Source organism: Pseudopodoces humilis, chromosome 3 (genome assembly GCF_049639895.1).
Source record: "Pseudopodoces humilis isolate 2021_Gansu_Grassland_sample_001 chromosome 3, ASM4963989v1, whole genome shotgun sequence".
NCBI lineage: Eukaryota > Metazoa > Chordata > Aves > Passeriformes > Paridae > Pseudopodoces > Pseudopodoces humilis.
In genome coordinates, this window is record NC_142202.1 from 82880480 (window position 1) to 82902850 (window position 22371).

The following is a 22371-nucleotide window of genomic DNA, read 5'->3' on the forward strand; positions in this document are numbered from 1 at the left end:
GTGAGCAGTTTCACAAAAAATACCTTTTTGCTGAAGCAGAATCCCAAACAGATCTCAAACAGCAGTAAAACAGCTGTCACCAGTAAAACACTGACACCTTCAAGACATGGCAAGGGCAGCCTCTGATGACCTTCAAATATATAGTGGTAGTAGCATTTATCTGTTACCAGAGTGTTTATGAACGTTGGGCTTGTACAATACAAGTGTCCCTATTCCACAACAGCTTCTTATCTAAATAGACAGGCAGATAAAAGCTAGAGAGAGGATTAAACGCACAAACAGAGCAAGAGCTGACAAATTTCAGGTCAGTTCATCAACTTTTGTTTACTTGTCCTTTGGGCAGAGTTTAATTAGTAAGGGATTACTTGACAAAAAGACAGAGGACGGGATAGATATTAAAGATGGCCAGAGGGAGGGAGGAGAGACACACAGAAAAAGTCTGGGGTGAGTCTGAGCTCAGAGTCTGTAAGAAATGAAGCTCAGGGGGTGCAGAAGGTGGCTGCATGGCACGGGGCAGCGCTGTTCCTAACTGGAACTGTAAAAAACAGATGTCTATGTGTGAACTGTATGGGGACAGGGGCACTACCCTGTCTTGCCTCTAACAAGTGCATAGCACAGAGGCAGCCCTGAATTAGTAATAAGGACATGCAGCCAGACAGTGTCTCACATAGGTGTGAGGCTATACAGAAGAGTTGCTGGTTTTAACAACTTCTGTGCCAGAATCAGCCTTGAGCTGGCTCTTCCAAAACCATTTGTCTGGCTGATCATCAGTGTGCTGCAAAAAATCTGCTGAATCCCAGAGGGGGCCTATTCTCCGCTGTCTCAGACCAGAATGATGAGGAATCCCAGTTCACAGCTCAGTTATCTCAGGGGTAAGGTGACAGGAACCCACATAACACATCCTCTTCCATCAGCATTGAGCAGAGCATCAAGCTCAGCTGACAACAGAGCCTAGTTTCTGAAGCCCTCATTGGTTATTTCTGGCCCTCATTGCACTGAGGCAAGAAGGATCTGGGGCCACAGTGGGAACCTGAAGGTAGCAATGATGAATGAGAAATTGAAATTAAAAAGATGTCTGAAAAGGAGCTAAATAAACCCTCATGTTAACACAATCTGCTGGGAGGTAGAAAGAAGGTAGACTGCAGTTACTAATTTTTTCCTAATAAAAGGTAAGCTATTTGGCTCCCTAAATTTAATTGTCTGGTAAATTTTGAAGACAGGAGCTACTTGTATATTGCTGTAGCCATCAGTGAAATGCAGAGGGAAAGATGGAGGAACTGCCAGTGGATGGTGGTGTTGTACAAGATAAAAGAAGTAGTTTCTCCCTTCTTACCTTGCAGTTATCTACCAGGGGTAGCTAACAAACACAAAAATCCTTCAGTCCACTCTTAGCTTTCAAAATAATATACCATAGTGGGTTGGAAAGCAACTTCAGGCTGAGACATAAAGGAGATGAGAAAGCTGCAGAAAGAAGCAGAATGGAATTAGGAGATGGAATGAAATAGGAAGGTCAGAAAGCAGAGAAAGCAGATGGCAGCATGGGGAAAAGAGACCACACGAGAGGCCAGATGGTGACCAGGGGAAAAAAAATCACAAAATGGTACTTGGACAAATAACTGATTGGAAAATGTGATTTTAAAAAATGGATACAAAATATCAATCAAAGACTGAGAATTTGGGGTTTATTCTAGACTGAAAGGGAAAGAAAATGGGATTTATGTACAACAGATTTTCTTCTCAGCTTCTCCCTTCCTGCCAACCATATGTCCCATCAGTGCATCTCAGGATGCAGGTTTTACACCGGAAGTACCTTAACCACAGATGATCCTATATTACAAAAATATTTTTTAACTCCCATCCTATTACTTTGATCAATTCTTGCATTAATTCCTGGGGAAGGGTCATCTTTAATTGAGAATTTGTATGTGTAATGTTGTTTGAAATTTTGAAGCCTATTCTAGGAATCACAGAAAGAATGACAATAAAAAAATAAAAATCTGAGCAGGTTATTAACACCATTTCTAACAATACACAAACTTCAGAATTCAGTTCCAGAAATGAACAATTTTTATACACTTTTTTTTCCTATTCAGACTCAACTTTTCTTTCTTTGAAGTGTAATTCATCTTCCTAGACTCGTAATTGTACATGGAATAATTCTTCCTGTTCTGTGTGTATTACACTCAGAAATCTTTGTGTGTGATTATATTTGCCACATCAAAGAATCCCTTTGAAAATACTGTTTGGAGCTGAATGTGTCTTATAGATGCTCTGCGGTAATCTGAAGTGCTGCTCAGTATGACAGTGTCACAGAAAGGCTGAGTGAGCCTGGGGCCTGTGCTGATCACATTGTCCAACCCCCAGAAGACCAGGGTCACCTAGAACAGGCTGCTCAGTTGGGTTTTTGAGTATTTCCAAGAATTTGGAAACCTCTTTACAATCTCTCTGGAGACCACAGTCCCAGTGTTCAATTATTCTTATATTAAAATGTCTGTTCAAATGGAATTTTTTATATTTCTGTTTGTACCCATTGCCTCAGATCCTTTTGCTTGGCAACACTGAGGAGCCTGGTTCTGCCTCTTTCCTCCTTCTCATCAGGTGCTTTTAAATGTTGTTAAGATTCCCTCCTGAGTCATCTCTTCTGGATGCTAAACAATCCCAGCTCTATTCAGCATGCAGAGTAATACATGTATAATACATTTGGCCTTGTAGAATAGTACACTGGAACTGCAAACATTTCCAGACATAAAAATCTGCAAGAAGGAAAAAACCTCCAAAAACTGGAAGTGAGAGGTAACTGACATCTTCATAGAAAAGCAAGGTCACAACCTTATTAAATTATGCATGACAACTTCTCAAGCTGCTTAACAAAAGTGAAGAGGCAATTTTTAAGTATGGGAACGACTTGACAATAACTACTTTTGGAAATAATAAAAATACATCCATCTTCACATAAAGTAGCCAAAAAATATTCCAAATTTTTCTGTTTGTAAGGGACACCAACTAAGAACTCATCTGATTGATATTTCCCTTGAAGCTTTTCAATACCAAAATATCAAAATGAGAAAGAGAAACTGAGCAATAAAACCAAGAACTATATAATGGTTTTAAAGAGAGAAAATGTTTGTATACCATATTTTGCCTCAGCTACATTTCTGAAAAATGCAGTTCAGAGATGCAGACAAAGCACCGTTGGCTCAGAGCTACACAGTAGATTACTGAAAGCAACTGAAGCAAAAACACCAACAATAATAGTAGTGTTTAAACTATTAAAAAATTCTCCAAGCCTTGCCAGGCCTAATTAAAGGCAATCTCCACGCTATTACCTATTTTCCTATATTTTGTTTTAAAATATTGGAATTAAATTTTTATATTTACTTCTGCTAAATTATAAATTATGACAGCCACTACCTTTGTTAATGACAGTTATCACCACACATACTGACCAGGAAGTTTCAGGTCAGGTCCTTGAGAGTCCTGCTGACTGTCACCTGTTCCTTTCAGAAAACAATAGCAACACCCATCCCCTCCTGAAAAAGAATAAGAAACTCTTAGGTAAAAAATATATACTGTTTACACAGTAAAGATAAATTTCCATATATATGCATATATTTTTATCTCTCTGTGTAGGTTTTTAATTCCTCTCCCTCTACCCACAGCTTCAATGGCACACAACCCTGGAGCACACATTAGGGTTTTTTGCAAGACTTTTCCAGAAACTCCTGCCTACCAGATCAGTCTTGTGCACAGGAAATACAGTCATTTCATACTTCACACTCACATGGCAAATGCAGAAAGTAAAACCCTGATGAACAAATGCAGATGCTGTGAATGACAAGGAAGAGCTACAAATTGCAAAAAAAAAAAAACACCTGAAAGTTGCTAGGCTAAGCAAGAAAGAGTAACTATTATCTTACACTCAAAGGAGGAAAAACTAAGCTAGTGTAAAGATACAAGCACATGTAGGACTTGAGTAAACATCTCCTATTACCATTAAAAGAAACTGAACTACCAGCTTTTTTCTGTTTAGAGAAAATATATAGCAAAAGGTCCCATCTCTGCAGGCTTTCTTCATGTAAAGAGACTTATTTGATAGCTTCATTTTTTAAAGCTGATAACTACAATGTTCAACTTAATTTGCTACCTTGCTGAGGACAGTTTTCTGAGCAGTAAATCTATCAGTTACTCTATCAGCTAAATCTAGAAAGATCCTTTCCCAGCATTAAGAGAAAAAAAGCATGACAAACATAGGAAGAAACATGTTTCAGCTCCTTATGACTACCTATGATAGAAGCTTAAGGCAGCCCCACAAGTAACAGAAGGTTGTGTATTGGTATGCAAGCAAGTGAAGGATAATCTCTTTGAGCAGATGTACTCTAGTCTTTATCTCCATTGACTGGAATCTAGTGGTCAGCTTGCTGTTTTGCTGCTTACTAGGAAAAAAAAATATTTTAGTTGCATTTAGTTTATTTGCTCAATCATTACCATGCTTTTTTCATACCCTTATCTCCCTTGTCACACTAAACAGCATGTAAGCAATTAATCCTTTTAAGAGTGTGCGGTCTAAAAAAGTTTCAGAAGAAAGCAAAGGTAATGGGGTAGAGCAGTCATGAGAAACATTTTGACTGGTAACTCATCCTGTAAATGTACACACATGATACGTTCTCCTCTTGGAACCGATAAGGGGTTCTACAACTTCACATCTGTGATAGCAACAGCCAAACAGCAAAGATTCTTGAAGGCCCCAGAGAAACCTGGAGGTATTTTTTGATTGCAGAAGTAGTCTAGGGTTATGTTCATGAAAGGCAATGAAGAAATGCATTCATGCATCACCTGCTTCAATTTTGTGTTCAGACTAGAATTCCACCATGGTCTCTGCAACTACAGAACAGCAGAACATCACGCTGCTTATTTTGGAGGAGAGAGGTGTCACAGAAAATATACAAGTTTGCTTTCAGCCTGGGCAGTAAGCTTGACTTCAAGGGAAAGTTAGTCTGAGTTAGGGACTTCAGCTCAGAGTCTATAGGCAGTCATGGATGAGACCAAAGACTCAGTTAATCTACAATCTTATCTGTGTTTATGGCAAATAAATGGATAAAGAAATAATGTAAAGAGCAGGAAAGCAAAAGCGATCCAGTTCCCAGCTTACCTTCAGTGTATTTGACTGGTTTTGTGGAATCTGATTTTGTTGCAACTGGAAGAGCTTGCGTAGCCCATTCCCAGATGGTTTTACTGTTCAAAAATGTCTCAAATTCCTTCTAAAAAGAAGAAAAAATTTTATAATATCATAATTTTAAATTGGAAATTATTTTGTCTCAGCAAGCTGCCAAGACCAAAAATATAAAAGCTCAGGAAGAAGGTAGGCAATAGGTGCCTGAAAATGAAATTGGGTCTTTTCCTCTTCTTTCTTCCATCTTACAAGAAAAACTGAGTCATTTAATCATTCTCTCAACCTTTATGTCATTGGCATTTCAGGCCAAAGATTTCAAGGCTTGGTGATATTTCCCCATAGGGAAACCTTCCCATCCTTATGATAACTTCCACCACCATCTCATTCAAATTTCTAGTCCTGCTAGGCAATATTGCTCCTGCAGGACAAGAGCATGACACAGAACTTCATTTTTTCAAAAATTCTCCTTTCCATTTATCCCTGCAGATCAGGAGGCTGAGACACAAGGCTTGATTTAGCCAAATTCAACAGCAGAGAAGGAACCAGAAGAATCCAGGTTTCCTCTCTTTTAATCAGAAGCCTGAAGCTGTGCCCGGTGTGCCCTGGTCACTAAGCATCTATCTGGCTCTTATGGAAATAATGAATACCAGAGAAAGGCCTGAGGTTATTTAAAACAAACTTCAAAATTTTATATCTCCCCTTCCCCAGGGTAAAAAACATCTCTCAGGTAAATGCAGTGTGCAAATGTTAAGGAAAACAGTTGGCTAGACCAGATGAGAAATTACTCAGGATACAGAAATTACCTGAAGTGGAATGGAGATGGTGTTGACTCTGGCTGATGGTATAAAATACAACTTCCTTTTATCAGTAACGTGAGTTAGCTGGCACCTAGGTAGGGTACCTAAAATTCAGCACTGTGCATAACAACCTCTAGGCCATCTTTATGTGACAACATCCTGAGCCCCAGACTTACCAATAATTTCAAACAAAGGTCTTCTGGATGGAGTCCTTGCAGGCCTAAACGGTCTTTTTTTTTTTTTTTTCCTTTTACAACCAAAGGAAACAGCTTTAGTTGTATTTAAACAACATATCAGTGATTAGTCTAGGTACATGCAGCAATGCACTCAGATGACCAGTAACAAGTTGAATTTAACCCATTTGTAAGCACTTATCCTGGGTGAATGGACATTTTGGCATCGTGTTTTGCCCTTCCCATGTCTTGGCAGTATATTTGTAATGCAGTATTGAATTTCAGTAGAATTTTTTTAATCACCTTTTTAACAATATATAATTTTTGTTGACAGCAAACCAACTAGAAGAAACATTTCTAGATTAATTAACAGTGACCTATAATTAAACTCTGCAGTACTTAGAGATGGAGTGGTCCCTAGATAATATTGCCTTAGTTTTAATGAGTGTTTATCATTCTTGTTTGCTTCCCCTGTGGCAGTTATCAAGGTTAGTTACAAAATTTCTTAATTAAATGAAACTGCATAGAAGGTACTGCCTTAGCAGAAAACAGCTTGAAATATTAATGATTTAAGCATAATCTCAAAGTATGGAAACTCCTGCCCTACAAATTTTCAATCATAGTTTACCTATAGAGCTCAATATTTCCCTTAAGTCATATCTTGACACTAAAAACAGTGCCATATTTTAGGATTGTTCTTGTTCCTCTATCTCTGAAAGATAAGAATGTGTAATTAAATGTCTGCCTTCCCCAACGTGTGAATGGCTCAAAAATACAATTTTATATGAAAGCTTTGATATAGGATTTCTGATTCCTGGCCCAGGCTTCACTAACCAGTTTCTAGAGTAATTAAGTAAATCTCTTTATTGCACATTTTCAAAATGTAGTCTGACAAATTAGATTCCTAATGGAATTAAAGGATCACATTCCTACCAAATTCCATATGGAGTTTGGTACCCAGAGAGCTCTAGGAAACAATCTGCCTTTCACCAATTCCAAATTCTCCAGAAATGGCAGATTCCACCACCCTGAGAAAAATTCTCTTCACTTCCAATTGTTGCAGATTTAACGCTGAAGTAACTAAAAATAAGGTAATGTATGGGGGGAGCTTCATCTTTCAAATATAACATGCATATAAATGTTTGCTAAAGTTTACCTGGTTCATACAAGTACTACTTCTATGATTACACTATATACAATATGACTATTATATGTAAAACATGTAAAGACAGATATTGGTACTGCTAAAGAACTATCCTTATATAATAATAAATTTTTCTTCAGTAGAAATCCTAATCATCCACTGTTGCTTTGCATTGTGCTGCTGGCAAGGTATTCTTAATTTGTTTTGTTGGAACAACAAAACAATGCGCATGGAAGTTTATACATTAGGAAAAAAAGCAAATCTTGTCTTGTCCCAGACCAGTCTGCACAGTAGCTGGTCTGAGTTGTTAAAATCAGACAATCTTGGAAAGGGAGGGAGGTTACCATTGTTTAAATCCTAAGTAAAAATAGAATACTGATTGGGTTCAAATGAAGGTTGCTCTTAAAGTAACTTGTGCTTACAGATGCCTGCTTCCAGCCTAGATACCTCTTACGTTAAAGCACTTGAACAAAAAATTTTGAGGGGAGAGACCACGAGAAACACCTACCTGGTAGAATTTTCAGGTGTAAAACAGCAATAAAAAAGTTACTGGAAAATAAAAGGGTGAGTATGGAACACTTACACTTGCCAATATGTAACTGGAATAGTTATCTGTGAAACTGGAGCAGAGCTGTTTGAACAGTGTGTGTATTCAGTCACTGCCAATTCGTGGCCTAGTTAGAGCTGTGTGCTTGACACACCATTTCCCACCACTTTCTCTTTTCCTCCCACCATGCAGCACTTTCCCTGCCCCAGTCACAGTTTGGCATCAGATTGTGCCAGCCCTGCTGCAATTTACTGCTGAGTCATCACTTCACCACTGTCACTGAACATCATCATCACTGCTCCCATGGGAATATTCCAACAGCAGCCTTGTGGTACAGGAAGGGAGAGGGGATTGCAAGACACAGGCGGTGGAGGAGCTGAGCACTGTACGTTCTTTCAGGAGCAAGCTATCTAAGGGAAGTCCCCTGGGGTTTGTGGTCACTGGTTTGGAGACAGCACAATTATCTCTCCCGGTGCTCACATGCCATACTTCCAGAATGCCCAAAGGATCAGTGCTCAAAGGCAATGGGAACTAAAAGAGACTCCTGTTGTTTATCATGGTGCTGTTGAAGTCTTCTGGGGCTGACAGATGCCGCTCCAGAAGGTTAATAAGATGAAGAAAGCTCTTCCAGCTGGACCGTAAGAGGGATTATGTCTGAGCAGCAGCTAAACAGATTATTCCAGAAACAGACACTGCTTTTTTTTAAAACTTCGTCACTCTTGTCTTACCACTCCAGTTCCCCAGGCTAGAAGTGTGGGCGCTGGAGGGGTTTGCCCAGCTCTTGCACTCTGGCCCATGTTGCACTCTGCCTAGGTGCAGTTCAATGCAGTCCAAGGCTGGAGACACCTGAAAAATAAAGATATTTGGGGATTTTTGTTCTCTAAGAAAACTGAATTCTTCTACTCGACCAAAGTATTGTTGTTTCCTGCATGACTGGTCTTGAAAACTGTGAATGATCAATAGACAGCATGCATTTGAAGACTGGATTAATATTTTTGATCATTTGCCTTGCTCTCCAAGTTCAGGGAAGCAGAGGTAAGTTCATATATTAAAGGTTTAGGTTAATTTTACTTTGCATATGTTGAGAAAAAGAATATTTGCAAGATCAAGGGCTTTCATATTACAGAATTATTAGTTCAGAATGTGGTGTTTTGACAATTCAGCTGGAGACACGATGGTTACTGATACTGCTATAAAGCTGAAAAAAGGAAATATTGGCATTATTCCTTATGTGCATTTTTCAGATTTTAAAATATCTGTAAGAGATGCATTTATCTTCATTTTAGCAGAACATGTTCTGTTATGAAAAAATATCTGTGAGACAAATATATGGAAAATGAAAAAGTCTGAAAGAACATCGAAGTGTTGACGTGGTTAAAGATGGTCTTTCATCACTGAAATTATGAGAAAGTAGCAAAATATATCCGCATTTACTAGTGAAGAAGGTTATTCTGATTATTAAAAACAACTTCAAAAACTTCTGGATGGACAAATTCCTGAAGAATACACCATATGGCCAAATATACAAAAAATGGCAATACCAGTAAGGATTAATGTAATAATAACTACAAAATTATTTGCAAGAAAATATAAATGCAGAGAACTGCTCTGTACTTAATGCATCAGCTAACTATTGCTCTATTTAAAACCATTTAAAAGTTCACAACATTTATAGAGTTACTTCAACGACAAAAAAGAAAAGACGGTTATGTGATTTTCCCTGGTCAGTCCCATATTTAAAAGATCTAGAGCTTTGGGGAATGCATTTAATTTTGAAGGAGGTTTCTCTCGATAGCTTTTCCATCTATGCTTTGATATTTGCATAACTGAATTAAAAGCTAACATTACAACTGCTATGTGTGCTCAAGTCAATGACCTTCTATTTTTATGTCAGGCCTGTTAATTAAATGTAAAGAATGTAAAATTATAAAAGATAAGTCTCCTCAACATTATCTAAATGTTTATTAGGGAGACAGTATGAAATATAGCCTGCTGTCAATACTATTTGGAAAGTTTTGTTTACACATTTGGGTTTTCTTAAGAAACTTCTGCTTTTCTTAAAGAAATACAGAAACCCAGTTCTTGTATGTCAGTTAAATTAAGTAAATCTTTGCTAGCAGACAATTAAAGTACTGAAAAAGTCCTTGGGAAAATTTATAGTTAGTACTAGAATTATGTTTTGCCACTCTTTAATTTTACTTTTTGATTCTATGCAAATTGTTTCATATAATCACTAATGATATTTTGGAAATGTGGCAAAAAATGAGAGAATGATGATATTTCACGTCTGACAAGAAAATGAGTTTTATTAAGATGCATTGTTTTAGCATGTAAATTGCATAGTCTGTGATGGAAAGAGACAGAATGAATTCAGGCTATATGCTTGATGGCATTTGTTGCAGCCCCGATTTATAATTACAACTTAGAAATCAATAGTGGTAAAAGTGATGTCACACAGTTTCACCAATTGCAAATTTTATGTTAAAATATACTTTCCATAAAAGACCAGCAAAGTGATGGGGGGCTATCTTGACAGAGAGGCATACTAAATAACTGGAAATATTCCTTGCCACCAGTTCTCTAAAGTGCATGTAGTATGCATATATGTGTAATAATAACATTTTTTTACTTTTAGTCATGCCATACATAATATTTTTAAACTATTTGATTTCAAATATATGCACACAGATGTCAAAACACTTAATGCTTGTGTTAAGAAACTTCTTTAGCAGAGCAGAGATGCTTCCAGAGCTGTTATTTTATGACTTAGCATTAGAGTGAGATACTTACAGAAAATACTTTTTTTCAAGTATATAGGATCTCCCACTAGTCTGAATATTTGCATGAATCACTCATTAGGGCTCCTATAGATGTCTTGAGACCTTTATGGTCTTTCAAACTTGCAGTACATGTAAACTGTGAAGGACTAGGAAATGAGAGACTAAGATATAAAACAGCCCCATCTTAAACAAAAAAAATTAGAGATAATTTCTAAATATTTAAAGGTTTAGTCAGTTGATGAAAAACTAAAATTCAAATTCTTTACTTTCTCATATAAATATTTATATTTAACAAAAAGTGGGTTAATATGGAGCTTGCTTAGTAATTTTTGGGTTTTTGGTAATTTTTTGGTCCTTCCTCCCTGTCCCTATTTAAGGATCCATAGAGTCCTCCCAGCCATTTGGAGGCTCTCCAGGAGCACCTCCAATTCCACAGTAAACAAAATTTTGTAGTAGACTATAAAATTCCTGTAGTTTTCTCTACAGGAAACTGTAGAGGGCAAAGTAAGAGTTACGGTGTTTAACTTTGGCCATAATTTTGCCACTGTCCTGACAAAAACTGTCTCATGGAAAAATCTCATGGAAAGGGAAAGTGAGAGGGATAAAAACTTTGTGACAGCAAAAAGAATCTGTGCACAAAATCTGGATAGTAAACTACTGAACAGCCAGACTAAATACCAAAATGCAGAGGGGCTTTGAACTCCCAAAGCCATTCCTTGATGCTGGGTACATCCTAGCATTTGATACTGAGAACGGGGGTCCAGAGTGCGTTCAAGGCTGTTTTATGGCATTTTTTTGTTCAGCAAGCAAATATCTGCTGTTTACTCAGCCATTCCTTAGGACACAAAGGCTTTGTGTGTGCTCTATGAAATCATTTAAATTCATTCTGACTCACCCCTTCATGCTAGGCTGTTCTAATTCAGCAGGAAATGTTTCAGATCTTCATTACTATAATTGTCACCCCCCCAAATAAAAAAAAAAATTAAAAAAATTTTAAGCAAATTTGTGCAAAAGGAAAAGGAAAATCACAGAATATCAAGGATTTTGCATTAAGATTATCTTCTACTCTCATCCATAAAATAAGAATTTGCATGTTAAAGTTGGCTTCCCTGATTGGGCTTATAAACTTATGAAAATATTTTTCCTTTTTTCTCTCCTTTCTGAAACAAATGTAACATTGCACTATATATGGGATTTGATCTTTTCTGTTTTCTGGCTAAAAGCCAAACTTTAATATAAATACTAGACCATTGTCACTGAATCCTAAAGACTAATTCCAGAAATAGTCACATCTGTGCCATAGGGATCAGTGAATGTGAATGAACAGCAAGATATGTGGGCTTTTTCTCAGAAAACACCTGTGGACAAGGTGATCAATATTAATAATCAAAAGTTTTCTCCTTCTACAGGACATTAATTTACAGGCGACAGTAAAATAACTGGGAGTCGTAACCTTCTAGAAATCCAGATTGTTCTTGTTCATTTCTCAGCTAATTTTGGAGTCTTTGTGGTTTAATCAGTGACATGGCCAACACCCATCACATAGCTGGTGTTTTCTTTCCAAAAGACAGTTTTTCTTCCCCAAAGGAAAATTCTGCATGCATTCTATTGCACTTTGATGCCTTGAAATATCTTAAATATGTTTTCCTTCTTTTTTTAACTCTGTCCAACCTAGTCCTTTTGGGATTAAAATTAGTCTTCTGATCATTCTCTGTCATATAATTCCTCCATATTAATCAGGAATTAGGTGCACTATCTTGTAAATTCCATGAGGTTTGTACTTTGTAAGGCCAACTGTATTTCAATTTCTTCCCCTTCAGAATGTGTGATATTGAATAACACACTTCTTAAAAAGAAACATCCATCTGCTTTCACATACATGTCTGCTGACATTTAGTCACTGTCAGCTGCGAGTTACTAGACAGAGACTTCAGAACAGTAACCTGCCTGGAAAACATAAGATTAACAATCATCTGGGAGTACCCTGACACCTGCAAACCAGTAGGACCCAGGCTCACAGCTACATAACTAATTGTATTTAGGCCACCATGATTGTCTTTGCGTTGCTGAGGTTCTACTGGCTTCTAAAGTTCTGCTTCAGTGCAGAGCCAAGATTATCTTCTTTCTGGTCTCTCAAATGTTTCAAAACCTCCCTCAGACTTTACCCAACTTTATACTGACAATCTTGGTACCTCTGTTACCTGAAATACCAGTTTTAGTGGCTGTGTTGCAGGTATACCTTTGATATATATGACTCAGCACAGATCATAGAAACCCCAACAGTTTCTGGCATCAAACAGCAATGCACTCATCTCTAATTTTGTGATTTCATGGTGATGGCACAAAATGAAGACATTTCTATTCAAGTTCTTTTCCCTTTCCTCTTCTCCCTCAAAACCAGATGAATAAGTTTTCATGCTTAGATCAAGAATTGGATTAGGTGTCCTCCAAACCAAACTTGGTCTATGCAGCTTGATACATAACGAAGTTAAGTAAGGTTAAGTGCAAGTCATGCTCTGTCAAAGCAAGGTGTAGTCAATTAGCCAGAGATTGTAGATTGTACTGCAGAATGAGTGACCCCAAACTGTGAGGAAAATTGACCAGTTCCAATTACACAAGCTGAAGTAAAGAGATGACACTGGGGCTTCTGGCACCTTTTCATACAGCAGACATCCTAATTGTTATCATATGTGAATACAGTTACCTCAATAAACCCATTCTGCACTGAAGCTGTTTGACTCATACCATCAAAACTGTTGAAATGTTGATATACATGGCAAAGCATCACTGGAACTTGGACTTATGCTGTCTCGCTGACTTTCTCAGATAAACCTGACTTCTGAGAATGACTGATCAGCAAACCGAGAGCAGAGGTGCTCAACTGAGTGTTTTATCATTGCAGGTTGGATGCATCCTTCCAAGAACTAACATTTAAGGCATTTTCTTGCATCCTTTGATATCATATCCATATCAGTTAATAGAACAGCCTTTCAGGTCAAATGCTTCTAAGATGGCAAAAAAAAAATAGAAATAGATACATGTTTCATACATGGACATTAAAACCAGTCACTCTTCAGTGCTGTTTCTCATCCAGGTTCTGGACTTTAAGCAGACCGTTGCAAGATTCACAAACTGGCAATGAAAGCCTTTGATACTTTTTATTAATTCCAGCAGCAGAAGTGAGCACAGTTGATGAATAAAAATTTTCACCTTTCTGTCTGAAAGAGAACGTAAAAATTTCTACCTTTAATGAGACATATTACATCTATGAAAACATGAGCTTCTTAATATTTTTTCCAGTTGCAAGAAAATGTGTCAAAATCTTATGTTAAGGCAAAGATTTCAGCGTGTGCAATATGTGTGGTGTGTACAGACAGAATTTATTGTGAATGTGGCTTCATCATTAGTACATGACAACTATATTCACGAAAGCAGGAAAATCTTACCAGTTGCATGTGATGCTTTCTAGTCTTATCTATAATAGGTGGATAATTCACTACAATTATTTTCCCATGAATTGTATAATTTGTATAATTCAAAGAAGTTAATAAATTATCTGCTTTAGAGAGGGAGACAAAACTGTTTGCCTGTTACAAGGTCCAAGCATAAATTTCATAAAAACTGCTCCAAATTCTTTGTTTCTTCCTGAAGGTGGTTATCAATTGTATTTCTCCACTTGGCATAGAAAGCCACACAGATATGTATGAGCAGAGGAGGATTCTGATATCTACTTTAGCTTCCCAGTGTTACCTAGTTGCAGAAATTAAATTCTTCACACTTACTGAAATCCAAGAGCATACTGGTTGATGACAGCCATGATCTTTGCTACCAAAATGTAAATCCAGGTTAATTTGAAGGGTTCTAAACAAGAAGAATTACCTAATGCCATATCCTAGCTTTGAACAAAAAACAAAATAAAAAAAAATTCAAGTTTTTATTAAAATTTTCACATTATTAATGTCATTGTTTATATCATATATAATTTGATAATATCAGAATAATTTATCACATTCTTCTTCAGATTTATTTCCATATATGTTCTGAGGTGTAGGTTGTTTCATTATAAACAAACATTTCATATTTTTAACATAAGGATTACAATGGGAATGTATCACAAAAATTCATGGGAAACTTACCTTACTAGGGCACTATGTGAACATATGTGATTATTCACCTTTCACAGGCATTTAAAGAAACATAATCCTGCATTTCTGACAAAGAAGCAGGATTTATGGAACCCTAAGAACATTTTTCTGGGTTCTTGAGAAGGAAACCCCTTGGTACGGATCTAATTTTTAAAATGAACATAGCCTTTAAAAGTTGAAAATTATAGAACTTGCCTTAAAAGCAGAAGACTTCAACTCCTCTCCTGTGTCACAGTGAGCTTGACTACAGCTTCTGAATATGTGGAGGTGATGTTTTGTCATGCTGAATCCAAGCAAGAGATACAGGGATCAGGTATATTTTGTCTTTTGTATAAAGTCTCCACTGCACACGCAGAGCCTGGCACCTCCCTCATGCGTAAAGGTGATGCTGAGTCTTGCATAATATGAGATATTAGTAGGTACAGGAGGGTTCTACAGTGCTGAGTGTGTATCCATCATCTTTGGGGTTCTTGTACAGGAAGTTCAGGAGTGAATTTTAACTAGCTGGTTGCAGGATCTTCCAAACTGGAAGCCTGGACCTGTCCTCTATGCATACGGAATTGCCACAATTAAAGATCCAGGCCTCATTCCATAGGCAATGTTACTGTTTAGTCACATTTAAGAATAGAATTTACAAAGCAAACATACCAAACAAGAATTACCAAACTCGTTGTCCATATTTATTATGAGAAATTAAAATTACTTACTTTTAATATATATATCTTAGCCCTCTTTTCTTTCTTGGAAATGGAGGCATAGTGAGATCCAAAGTGAACTCCCTACTGTGCCTCAGCTACCCCAGTTACAGCCCAGACAAGACCCACCAGGATGCAACAATTATCATGGCTGAGACCCTCAGCAATTCTTTTCAAAGTTCTTTCCCTGTGTGCATTAAAAACAGTTCAATAATACATTGGACATGAAGATAAGTTCAAGCAAGCCATATAACCTTGGGTTTAAGGGCATTGAGATCTCAGACAAGACCTGAGCAGGTTAAATATTAGCATTAATTTTTCTAGTATGGAATTCCATACCCTGAACTTTTCAAAACTGTGAGCCTTTATGGCTGTGAAAACACATGTGGAAATGGAAATGCAAAGCAAACACAGTCGAAGTAACAGTATCTGACAAAGCACTGGCAAAGCAGCCCTGAACATCAGCAAGAATAAAACCTCCACTTTCACACCTGCATGGGAAGATAGAGATTGCTGCACACAGGATGTAGGTATCATTTGGTGATAAAGCCATGCCATATTTTAATCTGTCCCTGCTCAACTAAGACCCTACAAAGGCTCTTCCCATGCAACAGACCTGAGGAAACATGCCATGGAAAAAAATATTTCAAAAGGAATATAAGGAGAGGACATGTCATGGGCACCCTGTCTGTCACTGACAGGTGCCATTAGAATGTGGGATGCTCACTGCTGCCAGGACAGGAGGGGATGGCCTCAAGGTGAGGGGCCCAGGTTTTACCTTCTTGTACTTTCTATGTTCCATCTGGTGCTTACATTGATCAGCCCACTAAGAAAACTCAAGATCAACTTCTAGTCAGCCATGTTTTTGTTACTGGCTTAATTATCAACAATAGGTTGGCCCCACTATAAATTTAACCTCTACATATTCATGGATCTTTGCTGAAATAACCTTCCTGATAAGCTTTTCTCATTGTATTTCAACATTTCCCTTTACATAAGCCTTGTATTTTAATTATTATTTTATTGTGCAGGCAATGTCTCATTTGTTAATCAAATTCCTCTCTATCCTAAGAAGATCCACTGATTTTTCAGACTAATCTGCTTTTTCACACATTTCAAACCTTTTGATGATTTAATGATGAATTATTCAGACTACAAAGATTTTGTCACCTTGAATTTTGCTGTCAAATCTTTAGCTACCATATTTTTAATTATTCTCTTAATATTCAACAGCATCTAAATTTTTTCAGGTCAAATAAAAATAAACATTTACTGGCAAAATAATGCTGTAGATAAATGTTCCTACACAGAGATTGTCCACATTGCTGAAAAATGCAATTTTTCAACTCCAACTACTTCAAAATTTGAGGCCTTCCAAACTAGTACTATTAAGAGAAAAATTAATAAATCTAAATAGAGAAGCATCCACTCCATTTGCACAAAAATATATAAGACCCTCTTGCTCCTGTGTTTATAAAAGCAAATTAAAAATAATAATAATAAAAAAAGCTGACCAATTATCTGAATAACTTTAAACTCTTTTTCTCTAGAATCCATTTTAATAATGATGTACTTTTCCTTTTTTGACATGCATATTATTAAGAACATATAGGAACTTTTGAAATCTGTTCCTCCTGTCTTGTTATTTTAGTTAGGGTATAAATTTGATAATGAAGGTCTCAAGAGACACAGAGGAGAGACCTGGCCTAATTTCAAGAATTTCAGATTTTTAATATGTGAAATGAATATCATTTATCTGCCTGAAACCAAACCTGAAGAGCAGTACTATGCACTTGAGAGATTGGTATGGATTTCAAAATGCTTTGATTAGATCCCATATGAATTAGATTGCTGTATCATGTTTTGAAAATTGCTTTATGGTATTTTGAAAAAATTTTGTTATCATTGTCTAAGTTCAGAACTAGATCTCAGGAACTCCAGAATTTAATAACAGCTGACAGTGGTTCTGTAGACAACCTCGGTAAAACTACCTCAATATTTTCTGGAAGTACATCACCTGGAAAATTTGGACATGGTGTAGATTCCTTCATGTGAGAATAAAGGAGAGTTAGAACTTTGTTTAAGTCATCTTGGAGATTAGCTGTAGAGTAAAGCATTATCAGATTTCTACAGTTATCTGTCCTTCTGCCCTAGAACTATAGAAGAAAAGTAAAAAACTTAAACACATCTTTTAAAAGTAAAACTGAGACAGTCACCTCTGTGAAAAAAACAGAGCTTAAATAATAAAAAGTCAAATTGGGCAGGGTATATTTGCAGTAAACACTGAATATTTTAATTGTATGTGGTTCTATCAGAAAAAAAATAATTAGAAAAACTACAAATGTTATTTATTTTAAGAAAAGTTAACCAACCTAGTGTTATTTATATTATTTACATCATCAAATTATATACCTGTAAAATTTGCATCGCTCCAGTTTATTCAATTACTATTTTGCACAGTAAAAAGAAAAGGGATCAACTAATAGCCGTGGATTCAATTTCATAACAGTGTGTGTATTTTTGATTATTTTTATTTCTTTTTAGCCCAGGGCACTGAAATCAAGGCATCTAAAAAGGTATAGATGGAGGAATATTTTAGTAAAGTATATGGCTAAAACATCTGTGAGGCTTAGGTAAAAATTTCTCAGTTCAGAATTTCTGCAAAAGCAGGGGAAAACACAGATTTGAAGAATTATGAGGAAATGCTTATGCCTGATGGCAAGTTTTCTTCCATTCACAATTAGCAAATATTAGGAAATTCATGCTGGACAATCATGTGCAGGGAAAGGCTAATGCTTTCTCCACTTCAAATTTTACTTTAATAAAAAAGTGATTTCAAATAATTATGATAATAAAAGTTATTCTAGTAAGAGAAATTTACTAATCACAAGATATAAATTAAATTAAACCTACTGCAATAGATATACTCTAGATGCAGATCCCAAAAAAAAAAAAAAAGAAAAAAAATTGAAGGGGAAAGAATGAAAAGAAAAAAAATTTGAAAAATAAATATCTGTTAACTTCTCAGAACGAGAACCTCTAACACAGAGACTTTGAAATCATTAAAACAATCATTTGAGAAGAATATGCTTTCTCAGTTTTACAAATAGTATAATTCTTAATTCACGTTAAAGACTTAGAGGTAAATCCTGGAGAAGCAGCAAATCCTTCAAGAAAGGCCTCTGCTCCATGCAAAAGCTATCAAAGAGCTTAGTGACAAAATCCTCTGCCCCAGTTGGTCGGGCTGCAGGGGCAGCTGGTCTATCACAGTTAATATACCCTGTGAAAGGTAACAGACTCACAACTGGCTGCTTTCCATGTGCATTTTTGATTCTCTCTTCTAGAGGATTTCAGGAATCTCTTTTGAGATTTCAATGGCGTTGGATAGTCTTCTCTCATCCTCTGTAACATTCAAATAACTCTGTGTCTCAGCTTACTCAGGGTTTGGCCACTTGTGGATTCTGTTGAATCCAATGACGTGTTTTGACAGGGGAAATTCCCTTTACACAGTTTATGGTTCATGACCTGACATTAATGTGTAAAAATTGCTTCCATTTCATTTCATGTCAGACATTATATGACTGCATCATCATTTTAAATTATCTTGAGACAATTAGGCAGTTATAGGGCTGCAGGTCACTGTCTCTGGCATGCATTAAAAAGTAATAACAATCACCTACTGCCTTTGTTTTATAACTTCCTTTCTTCCAGACAATATTTATCACAATCAAGCAGTCAACTTTTTTTCCATATCAGAGGATCACTTACCTCAAAATATAGACATTACTGCAATGATTTCTACACAGTAAACAATGGATGTTCATTTGGAAATTAATAAGAACTGAGAAATATATAGATAGACATAAATATATACGTCTACTGACACACATGGTAGAACATTCCCCATTCTTCATCACACATGCTACTCTTTTTATAAAAGTACGTTTTTCAATTGTTTCTCTTATCGTTTATTTGCCCACTTTTCTTTAAACATTTAATTAACATAATTCCAAAGTGTCAAGATAATTTATTTTTAACCTTCTTTATTTTTCTCTTGATTTGCCTAAGAACAGGATAATTAGTGTTTGTTATATTCAGTATGACATTTATTCTTTCTCTAGAAAACTGATAATTTTTACTGTTATTTTTCTTGATAGTGCTACTCCTACTGAACTTACTCCTTTTTAACCCTATTATTTCCCCTTATTTTTCCATTAGAAGCTTTTAAACCATTTTTCACAGTAATTTGTTCATTTGATTCATCAGGATTCAGGAACACACATACCTTTGCTTAAAGTTTTCTAATTCTTTCAAATTGTCTTCTATTCTGATTATATTTTTCTTTATTTTTCACTTGTAATCACTGTATCAAATTATAACCAAAAAGGGGTGTTTCCAAATTTGCTTTAACATCTTTATTAACATGTACACAAAATTTTGGAAGATAACCTAAAAGATACTCATTGCAAAAAAGCTGTATTTCAGTTCATTTATATCTAGTTTATATACTATTTTTAACATTAGCTTTCTCACATTAAATTTAGCTGCTATGTCATGTAATACTCCAACACAAATACTTAGGAAGTGGAACCAGATGAGTCCTGAATTTTCATGATGGGGGTTCCTACGCTTGAGGTTATCTTGACAGCCTAGAAGTTTTTCCATTTTTCATAACTGAATTGCTTCATAAATAAAATTTAATCCTAAGTCTTCAATTCCTAGTCACTGATTTCAGTTTTTTCTATTATAGCTGTTCCACTTTGCCAGGAACATTTAAAGGTTTATTGAAATATGATGCCAGAGTATTCACAACACCTATCATCCAGTTGCAAACAATCACAGTCTGTTCTGGTTAATACTTCAGTTTATGTGAGGGAAGGATAGAGGAGTGGACTGCAGAGAAAAAGAGAGACTGGAAAGAGGTCTTTCTTTTCCCAAAGGTAATAAAACTCCTCTTCAACTTTTGGAAGTTTCAGGGTCTTGTTCTTGAGATAGCTTCAAGGTTATGGACCTGATTTGAAGGGAGATGTTCCTTGAAGCCCAAAAGAAAGATAAGATTTTAAAGACTTCAGGTACAACTATTTCCAATTTTGCTTATCTGCTACTGTAGACATTACTTATCACTGTACTGTAAATTTCCCTACAGGGTGATATGCTCACAAATGAGATGCTCTAGCACGAAGTTCAAGCACTTTAGTGTCTTCTGTGGCTCTAATCCAAAGTCACTTTTGAAAACAAGATTTGGAGCTTCTGAAACTTTTGTTTTTGTTGTGTGTCCTGGGGTCATATGTTGAAATACATGGAAATTAGTTACCAAGTCACTTGAGCCTCAGTTCCCCCATGTGGTCAGAGGCCACTTCTCAGCACAATAATTCAATCAGTGCAGTGACTCCGCTATAATGTAACAAAAAAAATTCTCAAGCTCATGTCCATTTTCAAGACACAAATTTGTATTGGATACCTACTGCCTAGGCAAGGTATGTTTATGCACTTCCTTGTTTTTTTCTTTCTTTTACAGAAATTCCTAATAAAATAAACCGTGCTGATGCCAAACATCTTGCAGTCACCTCGGGGTCAGACAAAACAGAAAGAACAACAAAGAGGTCCAGGATATCGACCATAAGGCGGATATTTGACATGGCAAAACACCGAACAAAGAGGTCATCCTTTTTCTCCACTGGTGTGAAAGTTTGTCCACAAGAATCAGTGAAGCAGATTCTAGCCAGCCACCAAGCTTACTACAGATTAAGAGGTAAGATGATTATTGTAGTATATACTTCCTCCTTCAAAGTCTTTCCTTTAAGTGAGGAAACACAGTAATTTTCCAGAATCTTGTTCTTCACCTTTGAGCAGTGTATGTACTATTGACTTTATGATTTATTTTTACACAGATAGTCAAATGTTACATGTGCACCAGCAGGGTTCAAGATAGACAGTTACCAGAAGAAAAATAAAACAGTGCTCTGAAAGGGCTAATTAACTCAGAGTAATTACAGGGTGTTCTAGCATGGCTGAACATGAAAAACAAATTGTGCTTGTATTAGTGTTGAAAGAAGTCCCACCTTTCTCAAAAGAGCAGGTACCATCATTGCTATTTAAAATCAATAGCACCAATTTAAGACAAGCATTGTAAATATTAAATGGTCATTGCACAAACGTGTTGGTGTATCTGTAGTTATATTAAGTCTATGGCAGTGCTGGTATACAATAAACACTGAGATAATAAATAGCAAGTCATGAAAAAAGCTTAGGGAAGGAGAAATATTGGAGACATTTTAAAAATAAGACTTTCTCAACTAGGTCAGTCCCTTCCCAGCTCTTTTGTTACTTCCCTTGCCTACAGAAAGCCTATCGAGTTATCATTCCAATTTTTGGTCCAATTTTCTCTCTTCCTTCATCTACCCCTCCCAGTCTTTCATCCTCTAGCTGTTCTATTTTGTATTAGAAAAATGTGTGTATTTGCACTGCAGATGGACAGACCAAAGTTAATTCTAAAACCTAGTCAGATTTCTGGGATACAAGTATCTAAGGCAACTACTCCCTAAATCACCTATACTTATCTATTTTTCCTCTTTATCAGACACCATCCATTCACATTCATCTGTGTAACTTGGTTGCTCCTCAGCTCTCTTTCAGGGAGCCAACTAGTTCCCTCTAGGATGTAGAGCTGCAAAAATTTTACTCCAGCAGCCATGGAGCAGCTACAGGCAGCATGGGAGAACTACACTGTCTGTATATAGATATAAAAATATTTGATATCCATTGTAGCATCCAACGGGCATTAGACAGAAATCTGAAATGTGTCACAGGGGCTGATCCAAAAAACCATTTCTTAAATAGAAATTAATCCTGAAAATCCCTAAACTCCCTGATTGGGCTGAAAACTAGCTATCCTAAAGCAGACAGGTATCTGAACTCAA

The 22371-nt window shown here is 36.4% G+C and overlaps 1 protein-coding gene across 2 annotated transcripts in view; it reads left to right on the plus strand.

The window, feature by feature from the left end:
- The first annotated feature begins 8572 nt into the window (after positions 1-8572).
- IMPG1 (interphotoreceptor matrix proteoglycan 1) overlaps positions 8573-22371 on the plus strand; it is a 55696-nt gene continuing 41897 nt past the window's right edge. For both annotated transcript variants that reach the window (XM_014263408.2, XM_088053064.1), the window contains exons 1-2: positions 8573-8866; positions 20970-21203. In XM_014263408.2, coding sequence (XP_014118883.2) covers positions 8800-8866; positions 20970-21203 — 301 coding nt within the window. In that variant the 5' untranslated portion in view covers positions 8573-8799. The remainder of the gene's footprint in view (positions 8867-20969; positions 21204-22371) is intronic.